Here is a 25418-nt window from a genome sequence, read left to right on the forward strand (position 1 = left end):
CTTTAGGATGCTGGGTGCTGGCCTAGGGGCAGCTAGAGGAGGTTTCTGTCACTGTGCTGTTCTCGGAGTTTCACAAGTTCCTTTGCAGTGCTTTTGTTGGAGGGGAGGTATGTGCACAAATTCTGAATAATAAAATATGGATGCTATCCCTGCATTTCAGGACCTTATTTTCCACTTGGGGAGATGAGAAGTGGCCATAGACATTAATAATAAATTATAATCACAGCTAATTTTTATTAAGCCTTTAATACAGTGCTATTCAATAGAAATTTCTTCAGGGATGGAAATATTCTGTGCTGTCTAATACGGTAGTCGCCAGTCACATATGCCATTGAGCACTTGAAATGTGGCAAGTGCAACTGAGGAAAAGGTTTTAAAATTTTAATTAAATTTGAAGAGTTATGTTTGGCCCGTGACTGCTGTGTTGGTCAGTGCTAATATGTACAAAGCACCATGCTAAGGGCTTTTTCTGCAGTAATCAGTTATCCTTGTAACAACTCTCCGAGGTAGCGATGATTAGTGTCCCCATTTTTACAGAAATGAGCAAATCCCAGGCAATTGAGGAAACTTGCAGGAGGTTACCCAGGGTTTGAATCTCCTGGGCAGTTTAATACCAGAGCCTCCTCCCGGGTACCCCAAATCTGAGGTTTCCCTCCAGGATGGATGTGGGCCTCGTGGTCAGTGGTGCACTGGGATAGACAGCAGGACAGCCAGGACAGCACCCCGTGAGGAGGGTACCTTGGTGACAGATGGAGTGCAGGGTGGAGGCAGGAGGTGGGGCAGGGATGGTGGGTCCCTGAAAGGGGAGATGATGGGCCCCTGGTGAAAGCACCCTGACCTGGAGACCGCGTGTTCTTGGTTACTGGCTGCCTCTTACTTTGGGTTTGAGTCCTGACTCTGCTACTTTCTGGGCAGTCCCAGGCAAATCACTGCCCCTCACTGAGCTGGTTCACCTGTACCATAGGAACAATAATAGTACTAGTTTCATAGATGTTGTGACAATCAGATGTGATTGTGCATGGATGTGTGAACTGGATGTAAGCCGCCATCCAGTTCATCTGCCTTGTAAGCTCCTAACAGTTTACACTGGGGAGGACAGGCCAGCTGCCTCCTTGGAGTGGAGGGTGAAACGCTTGCTTGGTCTTGATTTTCAGTGCTAATACAGAGCGTGTATGAACCCAGCTGGCATCAGAAAAGTTATTGCCTATGTCTCAGGACAGGGGTCAATGATTTGAATTGGGGTAGGTTTGGGAAACTGCATCGACAAGAGCTCTTTGATAACACTTTGGTAATCGCCTTCTAACCCAGGACAGCCGTCTGCAGGGGCAGAGGCCCCTGGGCACAGGTTGTTGGCATTGGTGATGTTCAGACCTGTTAGCCGGAGCTGCAGGCTTTGCATTAAATTTCTGGCTTTGTCTGTGCCCCTTCTTTGTTTCTTTTTATTATAGAACATTTTTTAACATGGCAAAGGTCAGAAAAACAGTAGAATAACCCCTTCCCCATATCCATCACTGAAACTAAACTTCAGCAATTAAAGCTAACCTTGGTTTACCTACAGCCCTAACCCCTCTCCTCCCCTGCCACCCCAAAGTTATTTTGAAGCACACCCCAGCATGTCTTCTTTTAAAATCACCCTCTTGATCCTCTCATAAATTTCTAACCAGAGTATAAATTGGTACAATTTCAGAGGAGGGCCGTTTAGCAATCTCAAAATTCTAACAAAAATGCCTTCTGATCTGGCAGTTCCACTTGTAGGAAGTTATCATGTGAAGATTCCCACACATATATATGAAATTAAGTGCGTTCATTCCAGCATCGTAGTAAAAGATTGATAGTAAAAGATTATAAGCAACCAACATGTGCATTAAAGGGCACTGTAAAAACTCCACACTTTTACAGTGAAATTCCATAGTGTGGTAAAATAGAATGAGAAAGTTCTACATTTAATAATATGGATTTTTCTTTATGACATTATTAAAAGTAAAAGGTAAAGTACAGAACACCACGAATGATCTGCTATAATCTATGTGCAAATAGAGGCAATAACATATTTGAAATATATATGGCATTTCTGGAAGAATGTATAGGAACCTGGGTCCTTGGTAACAGTTTCCTCGGTAGAGGGGAAACCAGGTGACTGGTGGATGGGTGGGAGCGAACCTTTTCTCTGCAGACCCTTTGTACCTATTGAATTTTGTATCTAAAAAAAAATTCCTGAAGCTGGGCTTCAGGATATCTGGGTGCTGTCCGTTCTCTGGGCCCTAAGCCCAAATCTGTGAAACCAGGACGCCATACTCAATGATAAGTGAGGTCATCTTCAGCTCTTACATTTCTGAGCTCAAAGCCTTGCAGACTTTCCCCTCCCCTGTACCAGCCTCTTTTAATATTTCTGCCACTCAGTGCTGTGCTGGGACTGTCCCCTGGGTCTCCTGCTGAGGAGTGTTGCCGAATCAAGTCTGTGCCTTTGGGAGCAATTGTGTTTTATTTTATTTTATTTTCTCTTCCTTTGAAATCTTCAAGGAGGAAAAACAAACCCACGCTGGCTCCAAGGAGTAACTTGGAAGGGCGTTAGAAATAACGAGGTTGGTAATCAAATTCCCTCAGGAGTCCAGAGCCTGGCAGGTTGCAGCCCTTGCTCCCGCCAGGGCCATTTCCTGCTAGAAGACTTGACTCAGAGCCCTCTAGACAGCGAGAGGTTCCCGTGCGCCACCCAGCCTGAAAGACTCCAGCTGGTTTGTGTGAATCAGGGGAGGTTTTTCCTGCTCCTTCCAAATCTTCTGTCATCACAATGTGATTTATGAGCTCTTCCTCTAATATATGAGGGCGTTAGCTCCTCATTATGCCCCGTAATGAATGAAGGCAGGGGCTGCGGCATTTATTTATCTCTTTAGATCATCATCCAGTTCCAAAAAAGCTACAGGAAGTTGTATGCAGATGGATTAAAGGTTTTTTTGTTTTCATTTTTAATATGGAAATGAGGTTAATAAACAAAATGCAGGCCAAGAAATTCTGAAGAGGCTCTCAGAGCCCCATTGATACCACCCAAGGGATTGGGGGTTGACTCCTATAGCTTTGCCCATACCAGCGTGTGACCACAGATGTGTCACTGTCCTCTGAGCCTCTGCTTCCAAATGGGTGGGGGAAAGTGGGGGAGCATTAGTAGCAACTTATAAGGGCTTTTGTACAGATTACGTAAGGTAACTATCTAAAGAACAGGAACTTGTTGTTCTGTAAATGTTGGCAGTGTCATTAAGATTATTAGGAGTCCCAAACAGTGCACGGTCTAGAAATAATCTGGAAAGTATTCAGAGAGCATTTTTACAACCACTTGATATATCCTGCGCTGACACAGCAGAGCTTGGCCTGGTAGGAGTGACAACAACTCAGTCCAGTTCAACAAGATATGCCACGCAATAGGCACATCTGTGTAGTTTGCCACCTGTCATCAGACATGTGACCTTGGACAAGTCCCTAATTTTGGTTTATACAGAGCCTTGGTTTCGTCACCTGTAAAAATGGATAATGAAATAATCTCCATGTCGATTACGTGTGTGTGTGTTGGGTGCAGCTTCATGATCATTGCACTTAATGTGCTTGGGGAAAAGCACTTGATGAATAGTAATTTACTGTACAGATATTGTTATGCTGATGGCCTATTACATGCTCAGGGGAATCCACCCTCAGAGCACAAGTTGCATTTGAGGAAATAAGGCTGATATGAAAAGCATACATGAAAAAGTTAAAACCAAACAAAACAGTATGAGGCAGTCTGAGACCTTTGTTGCTTGCCTATCCTCTCAGTGGTATTTGGGGTGAGGGTGGGGGGGTCTCTTCTGCCCCACACATTTTAATTTGACACCTAAAATGTTTCATTGTAAGCTTAAGTACTTACAAAGGATATGATTACACCCTATTGAAACTATCAACACTTTAAAATAAAACTTTACCATTATTTTATTATATGCATCAAACAGAAACTGGCACTTGTTAACTTTCCTTTTTTTTTAATGGAACATCATAGATACAGTGAAATGCACAGATTTTGAGTGTGCAGCTCAATTAATTTTTTTCCAGCGTACCTACACCCTGATCAGGCTGTGGAACATCTCCAGCACCCAGCCAGAAGGCACCCTTGTGCGCTTTCAGTCAATAGTCACCACTCAAATGCAATCACTCCTCAGACCTCTGTCACCATAAATTAGTTTGGGATCATCTCACTTGTTATGGCTTCTTTCAGTGAACATAAGGTCTGTGAGACCCAAGCATGTTGCTGTGGGTAGTGGTAGTTCATTCTCTTTCACTGCCTTATAGTATTCCATTGAATGGCCATCTCACTTTAAAGAAAATTTCTCTTCTCTTAATGGACGTTTTTTGTTGTTTCTAATTTTTGGCTATAAAGATCCTATGAATGTGCTCATATATATATATATATTTTGTGGACATAAGCACTGATTTCTTTTGGGTGTGTGTCCATGAGTAAGAGATTGCTGGGTCATAAGATAAATGCATAGTACTTTGGTATCCACCATCATCCATCAAAATTACTGGAACAAGTTGGGAATTTTATTTTATTTTAATTAATTTTAAAATAAAAAAATATGACAAGAAAGAAACACAAATATTCTTAACATGTGATCATTCCGTTCTACATATATAATCAGTAATTCACAATATTATCACATAGTTGCATATTCATCATCATGATCATCTCTTAGAACATTTGCATCAATTCAGAAAAAGAAATAAAAAGACAACAAAAAAATTCATACATACCATACCCCTTATCCCTCCCTTTCATTGATCGCTAGCATTTCAAACTAAATTTATTTATTTATTTATTTATTTATTTTTTTTTTTTAAAGAGGGAGGAAGGGAAGGAAAGACAGAGAAGGAAGGAAGGATAGAAGGAAGGAAGGGAGGAAGAAAGGGAAACATCTTTAAACATTTTCTTGTTTTATTATATTTTGTTTGTTTGTTTGTTTTTTACATGGGCTGGGGCCGGGAATCGAACCGGGGTCCTCCGGCATAGCAGGCAAGCACTCTTGCCCGCTGAGCCACCGCGGCCCGCCCCTAAATTTATTTTAACATTTGCTCCCCCTTTTATTTATTTTTAATCCATATGTTCTGCTCGTCTATTGACAAGGTAGATAAAAGAAGCATCAGACACAAGGTTTTCACAATCACACAGTCACATTGTGAAAGCTATATCATTATACAATCATCATCAAGAAACATGGCTACTGGAACACTGTTCCACATTTTCAGGCAGTTCCCTCCAGCCTCTCCACTACCTCTTGAATAACAAGGTGATATCTATTTAATGTGTAAGAATAACCTCCAGGATAACCTCTCAACTCTGCTTGGGATCTCTCAGCCATTGACACTTTGTTTTGTCTCATTTTGCTCTTCCCCCTTTTGGTCAAGAAGGTTTCCTCAATCCCTTGATGCTGAGTCTCAGCTCATTCTAGGATTTCTGTTCCATGTTGCCAGGAAGGTCCACATCCCTGGGAGTCATGTCCCACGTAGACAGGGGGAGGGTGGTGAGTTTGCTTGTTGTGTTGGCTGGAGACAGAGACCACATCTGAGCAACCAAAGAGGTTCTCTTGGGGGTGACAAGTCGGGAATTTTGTATCATTTCTTTCTTTACCTCTTTAAACTCGTATTTCCATTCTACTTCCTTCTCAGAATTTTATTCTAATATATTTTTATGCTTGAACCTTTTTATTGATTATTCCATCAAAGTTCTTTTTACCCAAAATAAGTATGTTAATTGAAATGGATGTTTAAAAAATTTCCTTTGACTATGAAACTTTAAATATCTTTTTCTTTTCAGATTGATTTATCATTACAGTGACCAAGGGTACCAACTTGATCATACAACATCAGTATTCTAGACATATGATAAATAATTATTAAACATAAGAAAAGTGAAATTGTATGGGAAGTGCATCACATAATGGGAAGGTGATTGACGACAGTTTCTTCTAATTTAAGGTGCCTGACAGCCACTCGAGATCTTGTTAAAGTGCAGATTCTGACTCAGTGGGTCTGGGCTGGAGCCTGAGATTCTTCCAATAAGCTCCTGGTCCACAGACCACAGTGTGAGTAGCATAAGATATGGTCCCTTGATTGGAGGAAGACTTCAATCCAGCTAGCACTAACATTTTAAATTATACATTAAAAATAAGTGTGGGCGGGCCACAGTGGCGCAGTGGCAGAGTTCTTGCCTGCCATGCTGGAGACCCGGGTTCAATTCCCAGGGCCTGCCCATGCAAAAAAAAAAAAAAAAGCTGTTTTTTTTTTTGCACCCAGATATTTTGACACTTTGGCACTGCACCATAGATTCTGGATGAGTGAGAGGTTGGTCTTCTGCAAAGAGGGAGAAACACCACTGTGAAGAGGGATGTGGGAAAGGAGGGCGATTGTGGCCCTAGACTGAGGCACTTTCTCAGGCAAAGCAGTTTTAGAAATGACTGTGAAATGAAGCTGGGGATCTGAAAGTTGCTTCTCTTAGAATGTGCCCTGCCTGCACACCCCTTGGGAATGCTTCATGTTCTCCTGGGGTAGATCTACCCCAATTTGAAGATTATTTCTAGGAAGAATGCTGAGTTGATGCTGGCCACCATTTATTTGTGCAGGTTTGTGGAGGTGGGATTTGCCATTTCAAGGATAGGTTTGAACGGTTTGGAGAGTTAGCTGAGAAGTGAAGTTTTGGCCTGGATGATGGATGGCCTTGAATTCCGTTAAGGAGTTGGATTTAATACTCAGGCAGAGGGGAGATGTGGGATGTGTTTGAGCAAGGAGGTGGTGGGAGCAGAGTGCTTTTGGGGAGACTGATCTGATGAGCAGACTGTGGGATGTCCCGAGAAGTGAGTGTGTGGAGGTGGGGGTGGGTGGCAGCAGCGACAGCAATGCAGGCTTTAAAACTGGATTGGCTGGGATTATTGGGATTCGCTGTGTCTTTTTAACTGTCACCCCCAGCGTTTGAACTTTTGTCCTGGTTGTACTGATCTGGTTTGATCAATCAGTGTTTCTTAATGTGTGGGCTACTTTTCACTGGTGGTGCCTGAGATCAGTGTTTATACGTGGAACGCAAGATAATTTAAATAAAGTGGAATACAGATAAGGCATTATAGAACACTGAAATACAAGAGGGAAATGTATCCCCTCTCAGCCCTCTCTCAGTCCTGATTACATCTGGAGAAAGTCTTTAATGCTTCTGAGTCAGCCATTTTCCTTTTGTTGATAAAAAAGCACACAGCTTGGCTTTAGGCCTTAGGGAAGCAGCAGGCTCTAGATAGAATTTTACAAAATGTTTGCTTTCATCAAATCAATTTTCGATTTACCAGGATGGCTAGTGGTTCCATAGTCTTCCCCTTACGGTAGAGATAGAAAACTTTTCGTTCTAAATCAATTCATTTCAGTAAGAAAAGTAAGTCAATTTACTAGATCATATGAAAGAAATAATAACGCTGGTGGTATGTGGCTATGGCCAAAATTGTGGTGGCGACATGCAATGATTCAAGTCTGGGAAACACTGGCTTAGACTGTGTGGAAGGGGCAGCTATGTGCCCAGGCTGTGTGCTAGTGCCCCGCCAAGGTTCCATCTCTGACAAGGCTCAAGAGGCTTTGGGAATAAAAGTGAAGGGTGGGGAGGGGGGTAGCTCGAATTGCGATGCCCAGGCTGGCGGCGATGGATCAGCTGGTTGGGTCCCATTGCTTTCTCCTCCACTAGCTTAATGCTGCCCCATTCCTTGCCTCTGTCCGCAGAGATCCGTACGCAGCTGGTGGAACAGTTCAAATGCCTGGAGCAGCAATCCGAGTCACGACTGCAGCTGCTTCAGGACCTCCAGGAGTTTTTCCGCAGGAAAGCTGAGATTGAGCTCGAGTACTCCCGCAGCCTGGAGAAGCTGGCCGAGCGTTTCTCCTCTAAAATCCGCAGCTCCCGGGAACATCAGTTCAAGTGAGAAGGGGCCAGGGGTGTGGGGAGGTGGGAGGCAGTGCCGGGGTGAGTGGGCAGTTGATGGTAAAGCAGAAAGGAAACAAGGATGCATTGGAGGCCGATGATTCATCTTTAAGGCCCTGTGTCTGTAAGTTACTTAGATCTCCAAGCTCAATCTTTTTCACATGTAAAGTGAAGATGGAACCTTCTATGCATAAGGTTGCTGTAGAGAATAAATGAATAATCCAAGAAAAGTTCATATTACAGTAAGTGCTCACACATTGTTGTTATGAATGTCACCTTACCAAGCACTGGGCACCGAGCTAACCTCTATTTGTGCCCAGATGAGTCCCCACCACCTTTCAGGACATCTTGTCTCCATTCGGTTCTCTTTTACCTGGGGAAGTCAGCCAGGCCACTTCTGAATTCCTTTAGCACAATCACCTTAGAAATTCTTCATGGAAGTGATACTTACACCGTCCCTTTTCCCTACTGCCCTGGTGGATCGGTGCCCGGGCTGTTTCCCTGCCTCATTTACCCCCTGGTACCGAAGCACAAACCCTCCCATGTCCTAATTTGTCACTCCTCATGCTCTGAGTTCATGCAGTCTTTCTCTTGCCACCTGCTCCACTTGGCTCTGTCTGCTTGGACACTGACCTGGCAGGTTCTGCATCCTCCAGCCACAAAACCTGTGGTCTGACCTCTCACGGGGTCCAGTCAGCTCAAGTGTAAGCAGGAGGGACTGTGTCCACCATGCAGGGCTCCACATCATGCCTTCCCCCTGCCCCATAAACACACCCCACACAGCTCTGGCCACCCTTTCTGGACTTTCCTCTCCTCCTTGGCTCATCTCTCTAGTGACTGACCCTCAACTTCAGAAGACCAACTCTTGCTTCCTCCAGCTGACCCCCTCCTCCTCCTCTCAGTCCAAGCCTGTCTTCTTTCTACATTTTTGTGTTCCACTCTGGCCAAGGAGCTCTCGTCCTTGAAAAACCCCCTGAACATGCCCTGTAGTCTTTGCCACTGCATTTAAATGCTCCATTGTGTGCCTTCTTCTCTTGACAGGTGAATGGAAGAAATTACTTTATTAAAGGGCAAAAGAAAGTATTATGTGTTTGCAAATTAACATACTTTTTTTTTTATCCAGTCTTGTTTCTTCAAACTTTCACGGCAGGAGGGAACTCCTTTTAATAACATCTTCTCAAGCACTGTCTAGACCATTTCATACATACAATCTCATTTTCCTAAAATAGTTTTCATTATTTTTATTTTATTTTTTTCATGGGCAGGCACCAGGAATCGAACCCAGGTCTCTAACATGGCAGGCGAGAACTCTGACTGCTGAGCCACTGTGGCCTGCCTTCTAATATAGTTTTTAAAGAAAAGTTGTGTTTTTTAAATAATAAAAGTAAAATGCATATAATTTTGGAAATACAGAAAATTAGGAGGGGAAAAAAATGTCATAGTCCCACCACCCAGAAGCAATTGCTATTCGCATATCAGCATCTTTTCTCAACCATCTTTTCATTTTTAAAAATTGCTGGGAATTTAATTTTTTCCACCCGAACCCAAACATTTGTGTATGATCTGTTTATTCTTGGCACGGGACCTTTGGCAGGTGTTCGCTCTATTTTTGCCTTTTTTTTTTTAATCTTACAAAATAATACTTTATAATATGATTTTAAAAAGGACCGAATGTTTAACTTAAATGCTCATTCTCAAAAATAAATAATATAAAATATAACAATTTCTATTATGACAAAAAAAATTGCCATGAAATGAAAAGAATGACAGCAAGAAAACAATGCTCAATACCCACAGATGTATAAGTAGACCTCACATAGGTCATACTATTGACGTTTCTACAGTATATTGCATTTAACGTATAAAAATGACTCCAAATGGGGCACGGTGGCTCAGCAGGCAGAGTTCTCGCCTGCCATGCAGGGGACCCGGGTTTGATTCCCAGTACCTGCCTGTGCAAAATAAATAAATAAGACTCCTTGTGAGATTTCAGACTGCTTATTCCAGGATGGACTCCAACATGTTTCCCTTTTTAAAAAAAAAAAAATATTTATTGTGAAATATCCATGCACGTACAATCCAAACATATCACACAATCAATGGCTTATAATATCATCACATAGTTGTGTATTCCTGTTTGTGCTTTTTAAGCAAACTTTTTATTTTATAACAGTTTTATGTTTACTGGAAAATTGTAAAGTCCCCATACACCCACACCCATTTCCCCCTATGTTCACATCAGAGATTAGTATGGTACACTGTCCCAATGTTGATACATCATTGTTAGTTAACGTCCGCATTTTATTCAGAGTTTCTCACATTTTCCTTAATGTCCATTTTCTGTCCCAGGATCCCACTTTACGTTTAGTTATCATGTTTTCAGGCTTTCCTTGTTTTTGATAATGTTGACAGTTTTGAAGAGTACTGGTATTTTGTAGAATGTCCCTCCATTTGGACCTCTCATGCTTTTCTCATAAGTACACAAGAATGATGAATTCTGGGGAAGTCTGTTTGAATTCAAGAGTAGCAGTGTTCCTGGGAAAATCAGAATGATAGTCAAATATTTTTTCTCCTGACTCATAGAAGTTAGTTTGGTTTCATTCTCTTTAAATAATAGCCCTAAGAGTATAAGCACCAAGAAGGGCCGGGAGCTCCTCTGCAGCGCCAGTTGGCCTGGCAGGATGTTGGACCATCCTTGGACGTGCTGGGCTTTTCCCTGGCCTGGGCTTTTCTAACAGCCCTTGGAGTCCCAGGAGTTGGGCTTTTCCAACAGCCCTTGGAGTCCCAGGAGTTGGGCCTGAGCCCAGCAGGCGGCTGGTGGGCTCCCCAGGGCTGAAGGAGGCGGCCGGGTCCCCAAGGAGACGCTGCTCGGACTGCTGGCAGGACTGATGTGATAGTAACAAGATCAGTAACAATTTACTGAGTGCATTAACTGAAGGCTTACTTTGTGTAGGGTATTACTACCCCGTTTTAAAGTTGATACTTTAAGAAAAAAACTTGTCCAAACATGTCCATGGCCAGTGATCGGAAAGAGAGAGATTTGGACTTGAAACTTTCACTCTCATCTCCCACTCCTGAAACAAGAAAGGACTTAGGTTCAAACTCAGAGCAGCCGAGGAATCTGAGCAGTGTACCTGGATACCTCCAGACACACACACACAGAAACCCATATCTCTGGTTGAGCCATCACTGGAGCCACCATACCCTGGGCCACTCCAGCTACACTGTGTGTGTGGTGTGGAGCCTCGTCTCCTGCCTCTCTCCTTCCTCTTGATTTGGAATCAGTGCTCTTCCCATCCTCAGTGTAAAAGTAGGGGGAAGGCTAGACAGGGGGCTGGTGGGGGCGTCCCCTGATCCCTTGCGTTGCCTGTAATGAGCTCAGCCAGCCCCTCATGGGTTCATTAACAGAAGCCTCCAGACGGAACGGGGGCCGCAGCTGGCAGTCGGGCCAATCAGGCTGCCTGACACACCATGAAAGTCTAATTAGGCTGTCGGCCCTGGACAGCCCGTGCAGCTGGAGAAGGTCCTCTGTGCCATGCAAATGTGATGCAGAGCCCCGAGTGGTTTTTGGAAGCAGAGAGCCTCTAGGGGCAGGCTAGATTCACCCTTTGACCTCAAGACCAACCAGTGTTGACCCCTGACTACCTCTTCCTTGGAGCTCAGTGCCTGGGGATTGTGCTACGCTCTGGGTCCTTTGTCCTGGCTGTCCTGAGAGGCCTTGTCTTGAAATCTTACAGAGATGTCATTTAAGAGTGCCCATCTGTTGGCCAAGTAGCCTCTCAGATCCCGAGGTATTATCATTTTATTCCTCCATCAGTGGACCAAGTGCTGGGCAGAGATGAAAGAGTAGAAGGAAGGTTCATGAAAGGGTAGGAGGGAAAGAAGGGGATTTGCTTTGTCTCTAATGTACAGCCTGGTTGAAAGGTTTGGGTTGGAGAGGAAATTACTTTCTGAGATTTAACAGTGAATTAGTGGCAGAGCTGGGAGGGAAATTCAGATCCCTTGACTCAGAGCCCAGTCAAGCAAAAGCCCTTTTTATTTTGGGGGTCACTTCTTTTTTATTTATTTATTTATTATTAATTAATGGAAAAAAAGAAATTAACCCAACATTTAGAAATCATACCATTCTACATGTTATCAGTAATTCTTAACATCATCACATAGATGCATGATCATCGTTTCTTAGTACATTTGCATCGGTTTAGAAGAACTAGCAACACAACAGAAAAAGATATAGAATGTTAATATAGAGAAAAAAAATAAAAGTAATAATAATAGTTAAAAAAAAAACAAAAAAAACCTATAGCTCAGATGCAGCTTCATTCAGTGTTTTAACATGACTACTTTACAATTAGGTATTATTGTGCTGTCCATTTTTGAGTTTTTGTATCTAGTCCTGTTGCACAGTCTGTATCCCTTCAGCTGCAATTACCCATTATCTTACCCCATTTCTAACTCCTGCTGGACTCTGTTACCAATGACATATTCCAAGTTTATTCTCGAATGTCGGTTCCCATCAGTGGGACCATACAGTATTTGTCCTTTAGTTTTTGGCTAGACTCACTCAGCATAATGTTCTCTAGGTCCATCCATGTTATTACATGCTTCATAAGTTTATCCTGTCTTAAAGCTGCATAATATTCCATCGTATATATATACCACAGTTTGTTTAGCCATTCTTCTGTTGATGGACATTTTGGCTGTTTCCATCTCTTTGCAATTGTAAATAACGCTGCTATAAACACTGGTGTGCAAATGTCCGTTTGTGTCTTTGTCCTTAAGTCCTTTGAGTAGAGACCCAGCAATGGTATTGCTGGGTCGTATGGCAATTCTATATTCAGCTTTTTGAGGAACCGCCAAACTGCCTTCCACAGTGGTTGCACCCTTTGACATTCCCACCAACAGTGGATAAGTGTGCCTCTTTCTCCGCATCCTCTCCAGCACTTGTCATTTTCTGTTTTGTTGATAATGGCCATTCTGGTGGGTGTGAGATGATATCTCATTGTGGTTTTGATTTGCATTTCTCTAATGGCCAGGGACATTGAGCATCTCTTCATGTGCCTCTTGGCCATTTGTATTTCCTCTTCTGAGAGGTGTCTGTTCAAGTCTTTTTCCCATTTTGTAATTGGGTTGGCTGTCCTTTTGTTGTTGAGTTGAACAATCTCTTTATAAATTCTGGATACTAGACCTTTATCTGATATGTCATTTCCAAATATTGTCTCCCATTGTGTAGGCTGTCTTTCTACTTTCTTGATGAAGTTCTTTGATGCACAAAAGTGTTTAATTTTGAGGAGCTCCCATTTATTTATTTCCTTCTTCAGTGCTCTTGCTTTAGGTTTAAGGTCCATAAAATCGCCTCCAATTGTAAGTTTCATAAGATATCTCCCTACATTTTCCTCTAACTGTTTTATGGTCTTAGACCTAATGTTTAGATCTTTGATCCATTTTGAATTAACTTTTGTATAGGGTGTGAGATATGGATCCTCTTTCGTTCTTTTGCATATGGATATCCAGTTCTCTAGGCACCATTTATTGAAGAGACTGTTCTGTCCCAGGTGAGTTGGCTTGACTGCCTTATCAAAGATCAAATGTCCATAGATGAGAGGGTCTATATCTGAGCACTCTATTCGATTCCATTGGTCGATATATCTATCTTTATGCCAATACCATGCTGTTTGGGTCACTTCTTTTTAAGGGCAATAGGCTACAGCTGTTCCCCATCCACATGGGCAATGGAAAAGCCTACAGCTGCCCAGGAGGTGCTGTGTGGAGGGCCAGTCGCACCTTGGCTGCATTCTACCTGGCACATTACTCAAAGAAGGGCTCAAATGATGACTCTGAGGCAGCCTGAACATTTAGAGAACAATGCCATCACATGTTTCTATTCTAACATCACATATTTCTATTTTAACAAGCCATTTTCAAAATATTCTGGTATCTTGACTCTCCTAGAATTCTTAGGTTAACTCAGGGAAGTAGCCATGGAGAAGGTCTAGTGGCTTATTTTACCGACAGAGCTGTTAAGCTAGAAATTCTGGAGTTCCTGGTTTCTGGCTCAGGCTTCTCTTCCCCAGAAGCCATGCAGTTATTCATTTCTTTGAAATGTGTGTACCAAGGGTCTCATTTTCCTGGAGCATGTTCTAAAGATAAAAAGATTAATGAGACACAGTCCTTGCCCTCAGATATTGCACATTCTCTTGAGAGGCGAGGCCGTGGCTCGGGGAATGCCTGGGATTTGGGGCAGGGCCCCCAATCCCTGTGGCTATGCTCTCTGAACATTGTCATCTACTTGGCTTTCAGTGTCAGCCATTAGAGGTCGTTTCCTATGGAAACCTTCCTTGATTTTGACCTGGCACCCTCATAAATGTACTGGTCATGCTCTGTACTTATTTATTTGTTTATTCAACCAATATCTATTGAGCACCTGCCCCATGCCAGATCCTGGATTTACAATGGTGGACAAGATGGACTTGGTTCCTGCCATGGTGTAATTTATTATCTCATGGAGACAAGTGATAAATAAGGCATAAGAGAAAGACAAATTGCAATCTAATGCTGCTATGATGGATACAAACATAATGCTGCATGTTCTGGTTATCTGTTGTTGCATAGCAGCATTACCCCAAAGCTTAATGTTTTTCATGAATTTGTGGGCCAGGAGTTTGGACAGGACTCAGCTGGGCAATTTTTCTGCTTTGCACAGCAATGATTAGAATCATTCAATGATAATCAGATGGTGGCTGGTCTGTTCCGGAGGTTCCAAAACAACTTTCCTCTCAAGCCAGCAGCTTCGGTGGGGATGGAGGGATGGCTGGACTCAGCTGGGACTCTTTTTCATCCATGTACTATCAGAGCCGCTCAGCTTGGATTTTACCATCTGGGTGACAAACTTCTGACAGTAGCTCAGGGCTCTGCAAGAGCCAGCTGGAAGCTGAAGTCCTCTTACTGGCTAGGCTGGGAATGGGCCTAGGGTTACTCCCCTGTATTCTGTTGATTAAAGCAATCACAGACCTAGCTCAGCTTTACAGAGCTTGATTGGCAGTCAGGGCAGGCTTCTGGAGGAAGTGGTTTTGGAGCTGAGACCTGAAAGGTGAGAAGTAGCAGCCATGATAAATGTGTGAGGGGAAGAGAGGCCAGTGTATGAGGGGAGGGGATAGCCATGGTGACATTCTAAGTAGGGAGGAGCTTAATCTGATTTATTTTCCTAAATGGTTGCTCTGGATTGGAGGGTGCAAGAATTGACCTGGAGTGGTGGTAACTCTCCAGGCAGATCTGGGTGTATCAGAGCAGATGGGGTAGATGCTGGGAAATCTATTGGATGCAGAACTGAACAAAAGAGAGGAATCCAGGATATCTCCCATTTCTGACCTGAGACGGGAAGGATTTGGGGAAGGGGAGTGGAGGCAAAAGCTAACACCTGGTGTTGGATTTGCTTGTTTACTTGACTTTTTGACTAAGCACTGGACCATAAGCTCTGAGATGGCAGTATTAGTCAGGGTTCTCCAAGGAAATGGAATCAACAGGATATATGCATATACCTATAAATATGTATGTATATTTATATGTGTATGTTAAGAGATTTATTTTAAGTAATTGATTCATACAGTTATGAGGTCTGGCAAGTCTGAATTTTTCAGGGTGGGTCAGCAGGGCTGGAAATTCTGGTAAGAGTGATATTGAAGTGCTGATTCTGAATTTCTTAGGAGAAACTGACAGACTGAAGATTCAGAGAAAGTAGAGGATATAGTCTTGAGGTGGAATTTCTTCTGATTCCTGGAATCCCAAGTTCTTTGCTCTTAAAGCCTCCAGCTGATAAGAGGGTGGTCTCCTTACTTAAAGCTAACTAATTGTAGATGCTAATCTCATCTCTGAAATACTCATATAGCAATATGTAGGCCAGTGTTTCACCAAATGACTGGACACCATAACCACTCAAGTTGACACTTGAAGTTAGCCATCACAGCAGGGATGGTGGCTGTGGGCCTGGGGTCCTTACACAAAATTTGGCACATGGTTGACACTTGTGAAATGTTTGTTTAATAAATGAGTGAATGAATGAATGGATGAATGGATGACTGTCAAGTGGTGATTAGAGTTGCTGCGGGTGGCTGGGAGGGAGGAAAGAGGCACATTTGTCTTCTGGCTGCCTAAGCAGCTTGGTGAGGCCATCAAGGGGAAGGGTCATCCACTCTTGTGTCTGGTGCAATGTGGATGGGAGGACAGAATGTGGATTTTACACCGCTCTCTCTGTCTGGGGAATTGGGACCAGAAGAAGGCTAGAGCACCGGTTGCCAAAGTATGGACACTTCTCTTCCCCACCCCCAACAGAATCACTGCCCTTTGGGAGTGCATTAGTCGTGCAGGATCTGGGGTCTCGCACTCCACTTGCCTGATCAGAAATTCCTGCCTCTCGGGGATTCTGATCCCCATTCCAATTTAAGAGCCTCCAGTATGATCACTTTTTTTTCCCCATACATTCCATACTCCCCACCCCTTCCCCTCACCGATCACCAGCATTTCACTCTAAATTTATTTTAACATTTGTTCCCCCTTTTATTCATCTTTATTCCATATGTTTTACTCGTCTGTTGACAAGATAGATAAAAGGAGCATCAGACACAAGGTTTTCACAATCACACAGTCACACTGTGAAAGCTATATCATTATACAATCATCTTCAAGAAACATGGCTACTGGAACACAACTCTACATTTTCAGGCAGCTCCCTCCAGCCTCTCCATTACATCTTGAATAACAAGGTGATATCTATTTAATGCGTGAGAATAACCTCCAGGATAACCTCTCGACTCTGTTTGGAATCTCTCAGCCATTGACACTTTATTTTGTCTCATTTCACCCTTCCCCCTTTTGGTTGAGAAGGTTTTCTCAATCCCTTGATGCTGAGTCTCAGCTCATTCCAGGATTTCTGTCCCACGTTGCCAGGAAGGTCCACACCCCTGGGAGTCATGTCCCACGTAGACAGGGGGAGGGTGATGAGTTTGCTTGTTGTGTTGACTGGGGAGAAAGGCCACATCTGAGCAACAAAAGCGGTTCTCCTGGGGGTGACTCTTAGGCCTAATTTTAAGTAGGCTTGACCTATCCTTTGTGGGGTTAAGTTTCCTATGAGCAAACCCCAAGTCTGGGGGCTCAACCTATAGCTTTGATTGTCCGCACTGCTTGTGAGACTACAGTATGATGACTTTTTAGATTATAAACTGTTTACAATTCACTTTCAGGCTGGTCTGGCCTTCCAGACCCTTCACCAGTGTAAAAGCCATAGTCATTGCCCTTTCTAAAGCAGGCCTAAACTGAGCTTGGCTTTTCCTTTTGAAGGCCTAAAGCTGGGAACCTTCCTGAGCAAGGGCAGGAGCATCGCGGGGAGGGCGGCACACATGGGATTTAAAACTTTCCTCTCTGGATTTGGGAATATTCTCCTCCAAACAAGTTGATTAGATCCATGAAACCAGAGATTTTTCTGGGACTAAGATAAGCATTTTAAAAAATGTTCCTTGGAACACCCATACTTTGAGATGTTTGGTTTAAAAGGCAGTGAGGTTTGAGAACCACTGCTCTCTCCATCCCCCCTTAGATTACTCCTGGTACATGTTAGTACATGGAAGGCTCTGAGAAGTTTTGCAGTAAATATACCCGCTGACTTCTTTCTGGAAGCTACTTGACCACAGAACCCCACTTCTCCAACAATGTTTATTAACATTTTACAATACCAGTTTCCTTGAGACCCAGTTTGAAAAAAAAGTTTTTTTTAAATTTTTAAATATTTTTTATTGTAAACCTTACAAATAACATACAAACATTCTTCACATATAAACATTCTATACATGGTGTACAATCACTGGCTCACAAAGTCATCACAATTGTGTATTCATTACCATGATCATTTTTGAATATTTGCATCTCTTCAGCAAAAGAAAGAAAAAAGAAAAAACTCATATATACCATGCCCCTTACCCCTCCCTCTCATTGACCATTAATATTTCCATCTATTCAATTTATGTTAACCTTTCTTCCCCTATTATTTGATTTTTTATCCATATTTGTTAACCTTTCTTCCCCCTATTATTTGATTTTTTATCCATATTTTTTGTCATCTGTCCATGATGTAGATAAAAGGAGCAGCAAACACGAGTTTTCCACAATCACACAGTCACGTTGTAAAAGCTGTAGCATTGCATACATCATGAAAAGCTCTGTTTTAGACAATTGTGAGATTATTCTCTGAAATACAAGTGTTCCACTTAAACAGTGTCTGTGGTGACAGGGCCCCCTTCTATAGCAATTCCAATGCACCATTAACTAAAAAGAGATATCTATATAATGCATAAGAATGCATTATATATGAATATAATATATAAAATGGAAGAATATAATAATTTCCACTTTATTTTGAAGGGAACAATCGGTGGCATTAATTACATTCACAGTGCTTTGCTACCATCACCAATATCTGTTACCAACACTTTTCATTACCCCAAACAGAAACTCTCTTTCCATTAAGTAATAGCTTCCTCTTCTCCCTTCCCCCTGGCCCTGGCAATGTTTAAACTACTTTCTGTATCTATGATTTTGTCTATTCTAGATATCTCATGTAAGTGAGATCATATAATAATGTCCTTTTGTGTCTAGCTTATTTCACTTACCATGGCATCTTCAAGGCTCATCCATGTAGCATGTATCAGAACTTCCTGCCTTTTCATTGCTGAATAATATTCCAATAACCGCATATAAAAAATCTTTTTAAAAATATTTTTATTGAGATATTTTCATGTACCGTAAAGTCCAGCCAAAATATGCAGTCAATGGCTCACAATATCATCACATAGTTGTGTATTCATCATTATGATCATTTTCAGAACATTTTCATTGCTCTAGAAAAAGAAATAAAAAGACAAGAGAAAAAAACATACATCCCATACTCTTTATTCCTCCCTCTCATTGACCATTAGTATTGCAATCTACCCAATTTTTTAAACCTCTTATCTCCAACTATTATCCATTTATTTTTTGTCCTTATTTCTTTTGACTCATCTGTCCATACCCTTGATAAAACGGAGCGTCAGTCACAAGGTTTTTACAATCATACGCTCACATTGTCAAAGCTATATAGTCATACAGTTGTCTCCAAGAACCAAGGCTATTGAATTACAGTTCAACAGTTTCAGATACTTCCCTCTAGTTACTCCAATACACTATAAACTAAAAAGGGATATGTATATAATGTGTAAGAATAACCTCCAGGATAACCCCTCGACTCTGAAATCTCTCAGCCACTGAAATTCTATTTTCTTTCATTTTCTGTTTTCCCCATTTTGGTCAAGAAGGCTTTCTCAATCCCACAATGCCAGGTCTCAGCTCATCCCTGGGAGTCACGTCCCATGTAGGGAGGAAGGCAGTGAGTTCATCTGCCAAGTTGGGCATTAGCCACATTTTGTTTATCCAGTCATCTGTGGATGGACGTGTGGGTTCCCACCTTTTGCTACTGATGAATCATTCTGGTTTTGATACCCTTCACCTTTCAGGGAATGTGCCTGATAAAAATGCCGTATCCAGAGGGTTAAGTGTGGGTTGCTGCTTTTTGGAGAGCTGTGAAAAAAGTAACAAGGAATTCTGTTCAAATATGTTTGAAATGTTTGGGAAGAGTCAGAAATTGGAAAGAGTTGGGAGCTGCTTGGCCAGTTAGTGAGTAATGTCTATATCCTATGCAAAGGAGGTATTTGAGCATCTTTCAGCTTCACTGAGAAGGTGGGGGGAGGATTTCAGTGAGTCACTGAGTACATTGTCAAGAAAATTCTCCTTATTGGGGATAAAATGTCACAGCTTTTCACAGACGTAGCATTTCCCTAGAAAGATGGTATAATTTATACTTGGCCTTCTAGGTTAATGCTAAGTAGAGAAGCACTTTTGTAGTGTGTAAATTGAACAGATAAATGTTCAATAGATTCAAAATTAGAAGTCTTGCTCAGCATCAGACAGGGATCATGGAGAAAGCCCTCCCGGGGGGCTCGTATTTCCATTCTTAGCCAAAACTATTACTATAACTAGTATTACACTAGGAATGGCATCTTCCATCTGCTATCTACTTCCCAGAGCTGACATTCTCCCAGCAGTGTGCCATCGGGCTCTTCTCTGAATGTTTAATGCCTGTGCTGTGCAGGTTGTTTGATATTTCAAACACCCCCACCACATCCATATTCGTCGTGTCAGATACTCTACTAGACATTTATATGCCTAATCTCTTTTAACCTTCACAGTGATCTTCATGCCAGGTACTGTCTCCATCTTTCTAGTTGAAAAAAAAATTGAGGTTTTGAAAAATTGAGTAATTTTCCCGGAGGGCCACGACTAGAACAGGTAAGTGGCAGAGCTAGGATTCTCATTTTCGTTTATCTGACTCCAAAATGCAGAACTGCTAATAGCTGCATGACTCTGGGGATGCTCTCTCACTTCTCTGGGCTGGTTTAGTGTTTGCTGAGGGTCACCCAGTAGTCCAGACCACACTGTCCTTGGGTGTTCTAGATATCTCATATAAGTGTTTCCATTTCTTGGCTGCTTAAAACAAATATCATGAAATGGTTTGGCTTGAACAATAGGAACTTATTAGCTTACTGTTTTGAGGCTGAGAAAAAATCCAAATCAAGGCATCATCAAAGCAATACGTTCTTCCTGAGATGGGCTGCCAGTGATCCTTGGCTCCACTGCCACATGGCAAGTTATATGGCAGCATCTGCTGGTCTCTCCCTTCTTTTCTAGATTTCATTGATTTCAATTTTATGCTTCAACAGCACACACTCTCTCTCTCTGATATATAAAAGAAGCTCCATCGGAAAAAAAAAAAAAACCCTTCATGAGTAAATGAAAAGTTCAAGACACTACCAGTTGCTTTCTTCAGATATATGAAGGGAAAAAACCTTATTTTTTGTAGCTGCCAAAGGAGGGAAACAAAGTCCTAGGTTAGCAGTTTTAGAGAAACAGACATCACCTAAATTTTCAGAATATTCTAATAGCCAGAGCTGTCACCAATGAAAGGGTGCCCTTAGAGGGCAGCGAGTTCCTTATCAGTTGGGGTGTGTACACAAAGGTGGAAATTTTAGGAGAACATTTTTGTAGCATGATGCATGGTCAGACCAGATCAGTGTTCCCCCAAATGAGAGAAGGATCATTGAGGGCAAATGAAGTGTTATATATTGTATAATCTTTTCAATGCTCTTTCAGTCCTTCTGATGGCAACAAGGAGAAAGTCTCACTTAGGTACTAGTGTGCTGTCACCACCTTTCCGATCTCCTTTTCAACAAAGAGAGAACAGACTTGGGTATCAGCATCTAGCTAGGATGGAATAATGCTGCTTTGATTTCTTTTAATTTAGTTTTTATTATCTTCTATTTATGGAAAATAATGCTTTTTTCTTAAGAGTAGGTGGTCCTTTGTAAATACAGCTATTTTACTAAAAAAAAAGACAATTAACAGGGAAATATGAAGTATGCTGGCATGCAGGAATGGCGCAACTCCTGAAGTACACATGGGAATTTGCCAGGTAGAAAGGGTGGTGATGGGAGGATCCTCCAGGCAGAGGAAAGCCTGGGCGAGAAGGTGTGAAGTCAGGACGTGGGTTGTTCGTGGACGGGAAAGAAGATCTGTTGAGCTGGAGCAGAGGTGAGTTAGAGCAGAGGTGGAAAAGGAGGCAGCCGTGGTAAGAAGGCAGCTCATGAAGAGCCTCGAGTCAAGGCGAATGGAAGTTTGAAGCAGGCTGGTGAAGTGATTGCTGGGATGGGAAGGCCAGATGGGAAGCAGAGCGGCTATTCTGGTGAGAGAGGAAGAACTTGACCTAGGGCTTCGGCCTGGGCCAATTCCAGTCCACATGGGAGGAGAGGAAGGGACTGCGGCAGACAGGTTGGTTCAAGACGTCAGTGAAGGGACACCTCTTCGTGGTAGAAGAAATCCACTGACTTAGAAGCCACCTGTGGCTGATGGCAGCATGGGACAAAGTAATTCCAAAGGGGAAGGATTGCATCGTACATCAAGTCACCTGGACAGGCAGGTTCTGCTTGCCCATGCCGGGGTGTTATGGAGTCAAAATACTGAGGTTCAACTACCAGGGCTGCCCCTCGCCAGCGGGTGAACCTGGGAAGTTAAACCTTTTCTTTCCTTATCTGTAAAATGGGGTTGATAATACCTACCCCACGGTGGTGCTTTAAAGATTAAATGATATAATTCATATGATGCACTGGCATTAAACCCATCATGTAATAATGATTATTATGATCATTTTCCTCATTACCACCAACTCTTCACCAGGTCGTTGGAAAAAACCAAAGACTAGCACATATGGATGCAGTTTTCTTTCTTTTTTGTTGTTATTGAACACATGTTGGTTTTCCTCTTCCCATTGCCACCTTCTCCCCCTGCAAACTCTTATGTGCGCTCCAAGGCCCAGTGCAAATTCCTCTCTTACCCAAAGGAGGAGTTATTCACTCACTCAGTCATTTCTCTGTGATCCCAGACCGTCCATGGCATCAGAGTAGACATTCGTTACTCTTATCTGCTTAGCATCTCCTCTCCTTTTTTGATAACAACATCCAGATATTACTCTGGAAAACCATTCCTGAGTTATACAAGCCTGTGACCAATATCGCATCATCCTGGCCACAAAGCTTTAGGGTTGAGTGTAACCTGGGTCCATCCAGTAAGACTTTTGATGAACTACCTGGGACAAGCTCCTTCTACCGGAATTGCTGACAGGGTATTCTAGTCTGGAGAGGGCTTGTCTGAGAGCGAAACCAACACAGAGAGAGAAAAGCAGAGCCAAGGGATGGAGAGAGTAGGACCAGGTCCTGATGACATCCTTGGGGTCCCTGGATCCAGCTATGCCTGAGGCCCACTACCCCCAATTCTTTTACATTTTTTGATGACTACATTCTCATTTTTGCTTAAGCCAGTCTGAAGTCAGTATTTCTATCACTTCAGCTGAAGATGTCCTCCCCAATAGCCATAGAAATTCTTGGAATATGTTCATTTCTTCTCCTAGATTCTGAGCTTTTCCAAGCCACATCCTAGACAACTTTCTAATCCTCAGTGACTAGCACAGGGCCCAGCACATAGCAGATACTAAAAATATTAGAAAAGTGAATGAATGAATGAATTGGATTCTGCTCTGGGCCAAGGAAGGGTGCAAAGACATTTGTATAATTAAAGATTCATGCTACAAGCAAGTGCAGTGAATTTCAAATTCTGTTTTGGAGCACTTAGATGGCACTTTCTGGCTCTGGAACTAATTGAAGTAGTCATTTTCAGCTAGCAGCAGCCCAGGCTAGCCCAGGGTAAAACCTGAGAACATCCAGGAAGGGAGCGGGAAGCCAGAAGCAGGGACTTGGGCATCTTGGGGATAGCATGTGCTGCAGGAGTGTGATGCCCTCCCAGAGGCACCCAGATCCCAGGACTGTGGATTTGGATTTATCTGCAGTGTTGGGCTCTGCAGGCCTGGAAATGGGTTCTGTTTGCCAAGTGGAATTTTCCTACCCCCAGCTGAGAAGCTAGAGAAGCTGGCTCACTGTTGATTTCATTTTCCCAACTCATCAGCTTGGCGAAGCCTCAGCTGGCCTGCCTGGCAGACAGCTCCCTCCTCTAGCTGCCTTCTCTTGGAGCCTCTTACCCAGCTCACTGGCCAAAGAAAGAAAGCTGTGACTCACCAGAAAATTTCATTGCTATTTTCTGGCCATAAAATAAGAAGAAACATATATGTGAAAGTTCTTACATTACATCTTAGCTCAGCAGCGTTTGCCTGCTGGGAGCACACTTGGTTGCAAGATTGGAAAAGTAGAAAACCCACTCAAAATGTGCCTTAGAGCTGGGACTCAGCATCAAGGGATTGAGAAAACCTGGACTTAAAGGAGGAAGAGAGAAATGAGACAAAATAAAGTGTCAGTGGCTGAGAGATTTCAAATAGAGTTGAGAGATTATCCTGGAGGTTATTCTTATGCCTTATATAGATATCCCCTTTTTAGTTTAAGATGTATTAGAGAGGCTAAAGGGAAGTACCTGAAACTGTAGGGCTGTGTTCCAGTAGCCATGTCTCTTTAAGATGATTGTATAATGATATAGCTTTTGCAAAGTGACTGTGTGATTGTGAAAACTTTGTTCTGATTCTCTTTTTATCTACAGTATGGACAGATGAGTAAAAAATATGGATTTAAAAATAAATAAATAATAGGGGAACAAATATTAAAATAAATTAGGGAGAGGAAAGACTAGTGGTCAGTGAGAAGGAGGGGTAAGGGGTATGGAGTGTGTGAGTTTTTTCTTTTTATTTCTTTTTCTGGAGTGATGTAAATGTTCTGAGAAATGATCACTGTGATGAATATACAACCATGTGATGATATTGTGAGCCATTGATTGTACACCAAGTATGGAATGTTCATATGTTAAGAATGTTTGCGTTTGTATGTTGATTGGTTTTATTAATTAAAAAAAAATTCAAAAAAGAGAGCAAACAACCCATAAACTCTTTGTCTGGACAATGTCCACTGAAATTCTATTAAATATAAAATATGCATATAGCTTAAAAATTAAAATAGCACAAAAAAGATATAAAATGAAAAGTAAAGGCTTCCTTCCTCCCTTTTCCCCATAGGTAACCACTAACAGTTTCTTATGTAGCTTTCTAAAATGTTTCCCTCTGCGTCAATAATGTTTCTGAAATTGGTTATATGGTCATTCAAGCTTGTCTATAATAAATGACACATTTTAAAAGAAAAAAAAAAGTGCCTTAGAGGAGAAATCTCCCAGCACAAGTTCATTTTGACATCTGTCCCAAAAGTGGGGCTTCAGCGAGCAAAAATGGCCATTGGTCTGGATTTCAGGTACAACGTAATTCTGACTCTAGCCTAACCAGAGGTAGTACAGACTCCACAGGGTAAGGGCACACTCTCCAAGACTGCCCCCACTTCAGACACCAGCCACAATCCTGGGACTCCCCAGGCTACCCAGGCTTCTGACTGACTGGGTACAAATTCAGGGGTTCCTAGGACTCCCTTGGACTCAGTAGTTTGCTAGAACAACTCACAGAACTCAGGAAAGCACTATATTATCATTACAGTTTTGTTTTAGCAGAAAAAGATACAAATCAGCACCATGAAAAGAAGAGACTCATAGGGCAAGGTCTAGGAGGGTCTCAAGCATGAAGCTTCTGGTGTCCTCCCCCCGTGGAGTCAGGATATGTTACCCTCCCAGCACACCAACGTGTGTTACCCACCAGGGAAGTTACTTGTACTTTGGTGTCCAGAGTTTTGATTGGGGTTTAATTGCATAGGCATGATTGGCTGGATCAATGCCTACGTGGTTGAATTTGATCTCCAGTCCCTCTCCCTGCCCTCCCGGGAGGTTGGGTTGATATCACCTGGCTCAAAGTCCCTGCCCTCTAATCACAGGGTTGGTCTTTCTT

The 25418-nt window shown here is 42.4% G+C and overlaps 1 protein-coding gene and 1 long non-coding RNA gene across 6 annotated transcripts in view; one reads left to right on the plus strand and one right to left on the minus strand.

Annotated features, from left to right (window-relative positions):
- The window catches only part of SRGAP3 (SLIT-ROBO Rho GTPase activating protein 3), a 304458-nt gene that overhangs the window by 122558 nt on the left and 156482 nt on the right, over positions 1-25418 (plus strand). For all 5 annotated transcript variants that reach the window (XM_077116674.1, XM_077116670.1, XM_077116673.1 and 2 more), the window contains exon 2: positions 7771-7963. In XM_077116674.1, coding sequence (XP_076972789.1) covers positions 7771-7963 — 193 coding nt within the window. The remainder of the gene's footprint in view (positions 1-7770; positions 7964-25418) is intronic.
- The window catches only part of LOC143647043 (uncharacterized), a 75740-nt gene that overhangs the window by 31719 nt on the left and 18603 nt on the right, over positions 1-25418 (minus strand). The gene's annotated exons all lie outside the window — the stretch shown is intronic.

Source organism: Tamandua tetradactyla, chromosome 9 (assembly GCF_023851605.1).
Source record: "Tamandua tetradactyla isolate mTamTet1 chromosome 9, mTamTet1.pri, whole genome shotgun sequence".
NCBI classification, from domain to species: Eukaryota; Metazoa; Chordata; class Mammalia; order Pilosa; family Myrmecophagidae; genus Tamandua; species Tamandua tetradactyla.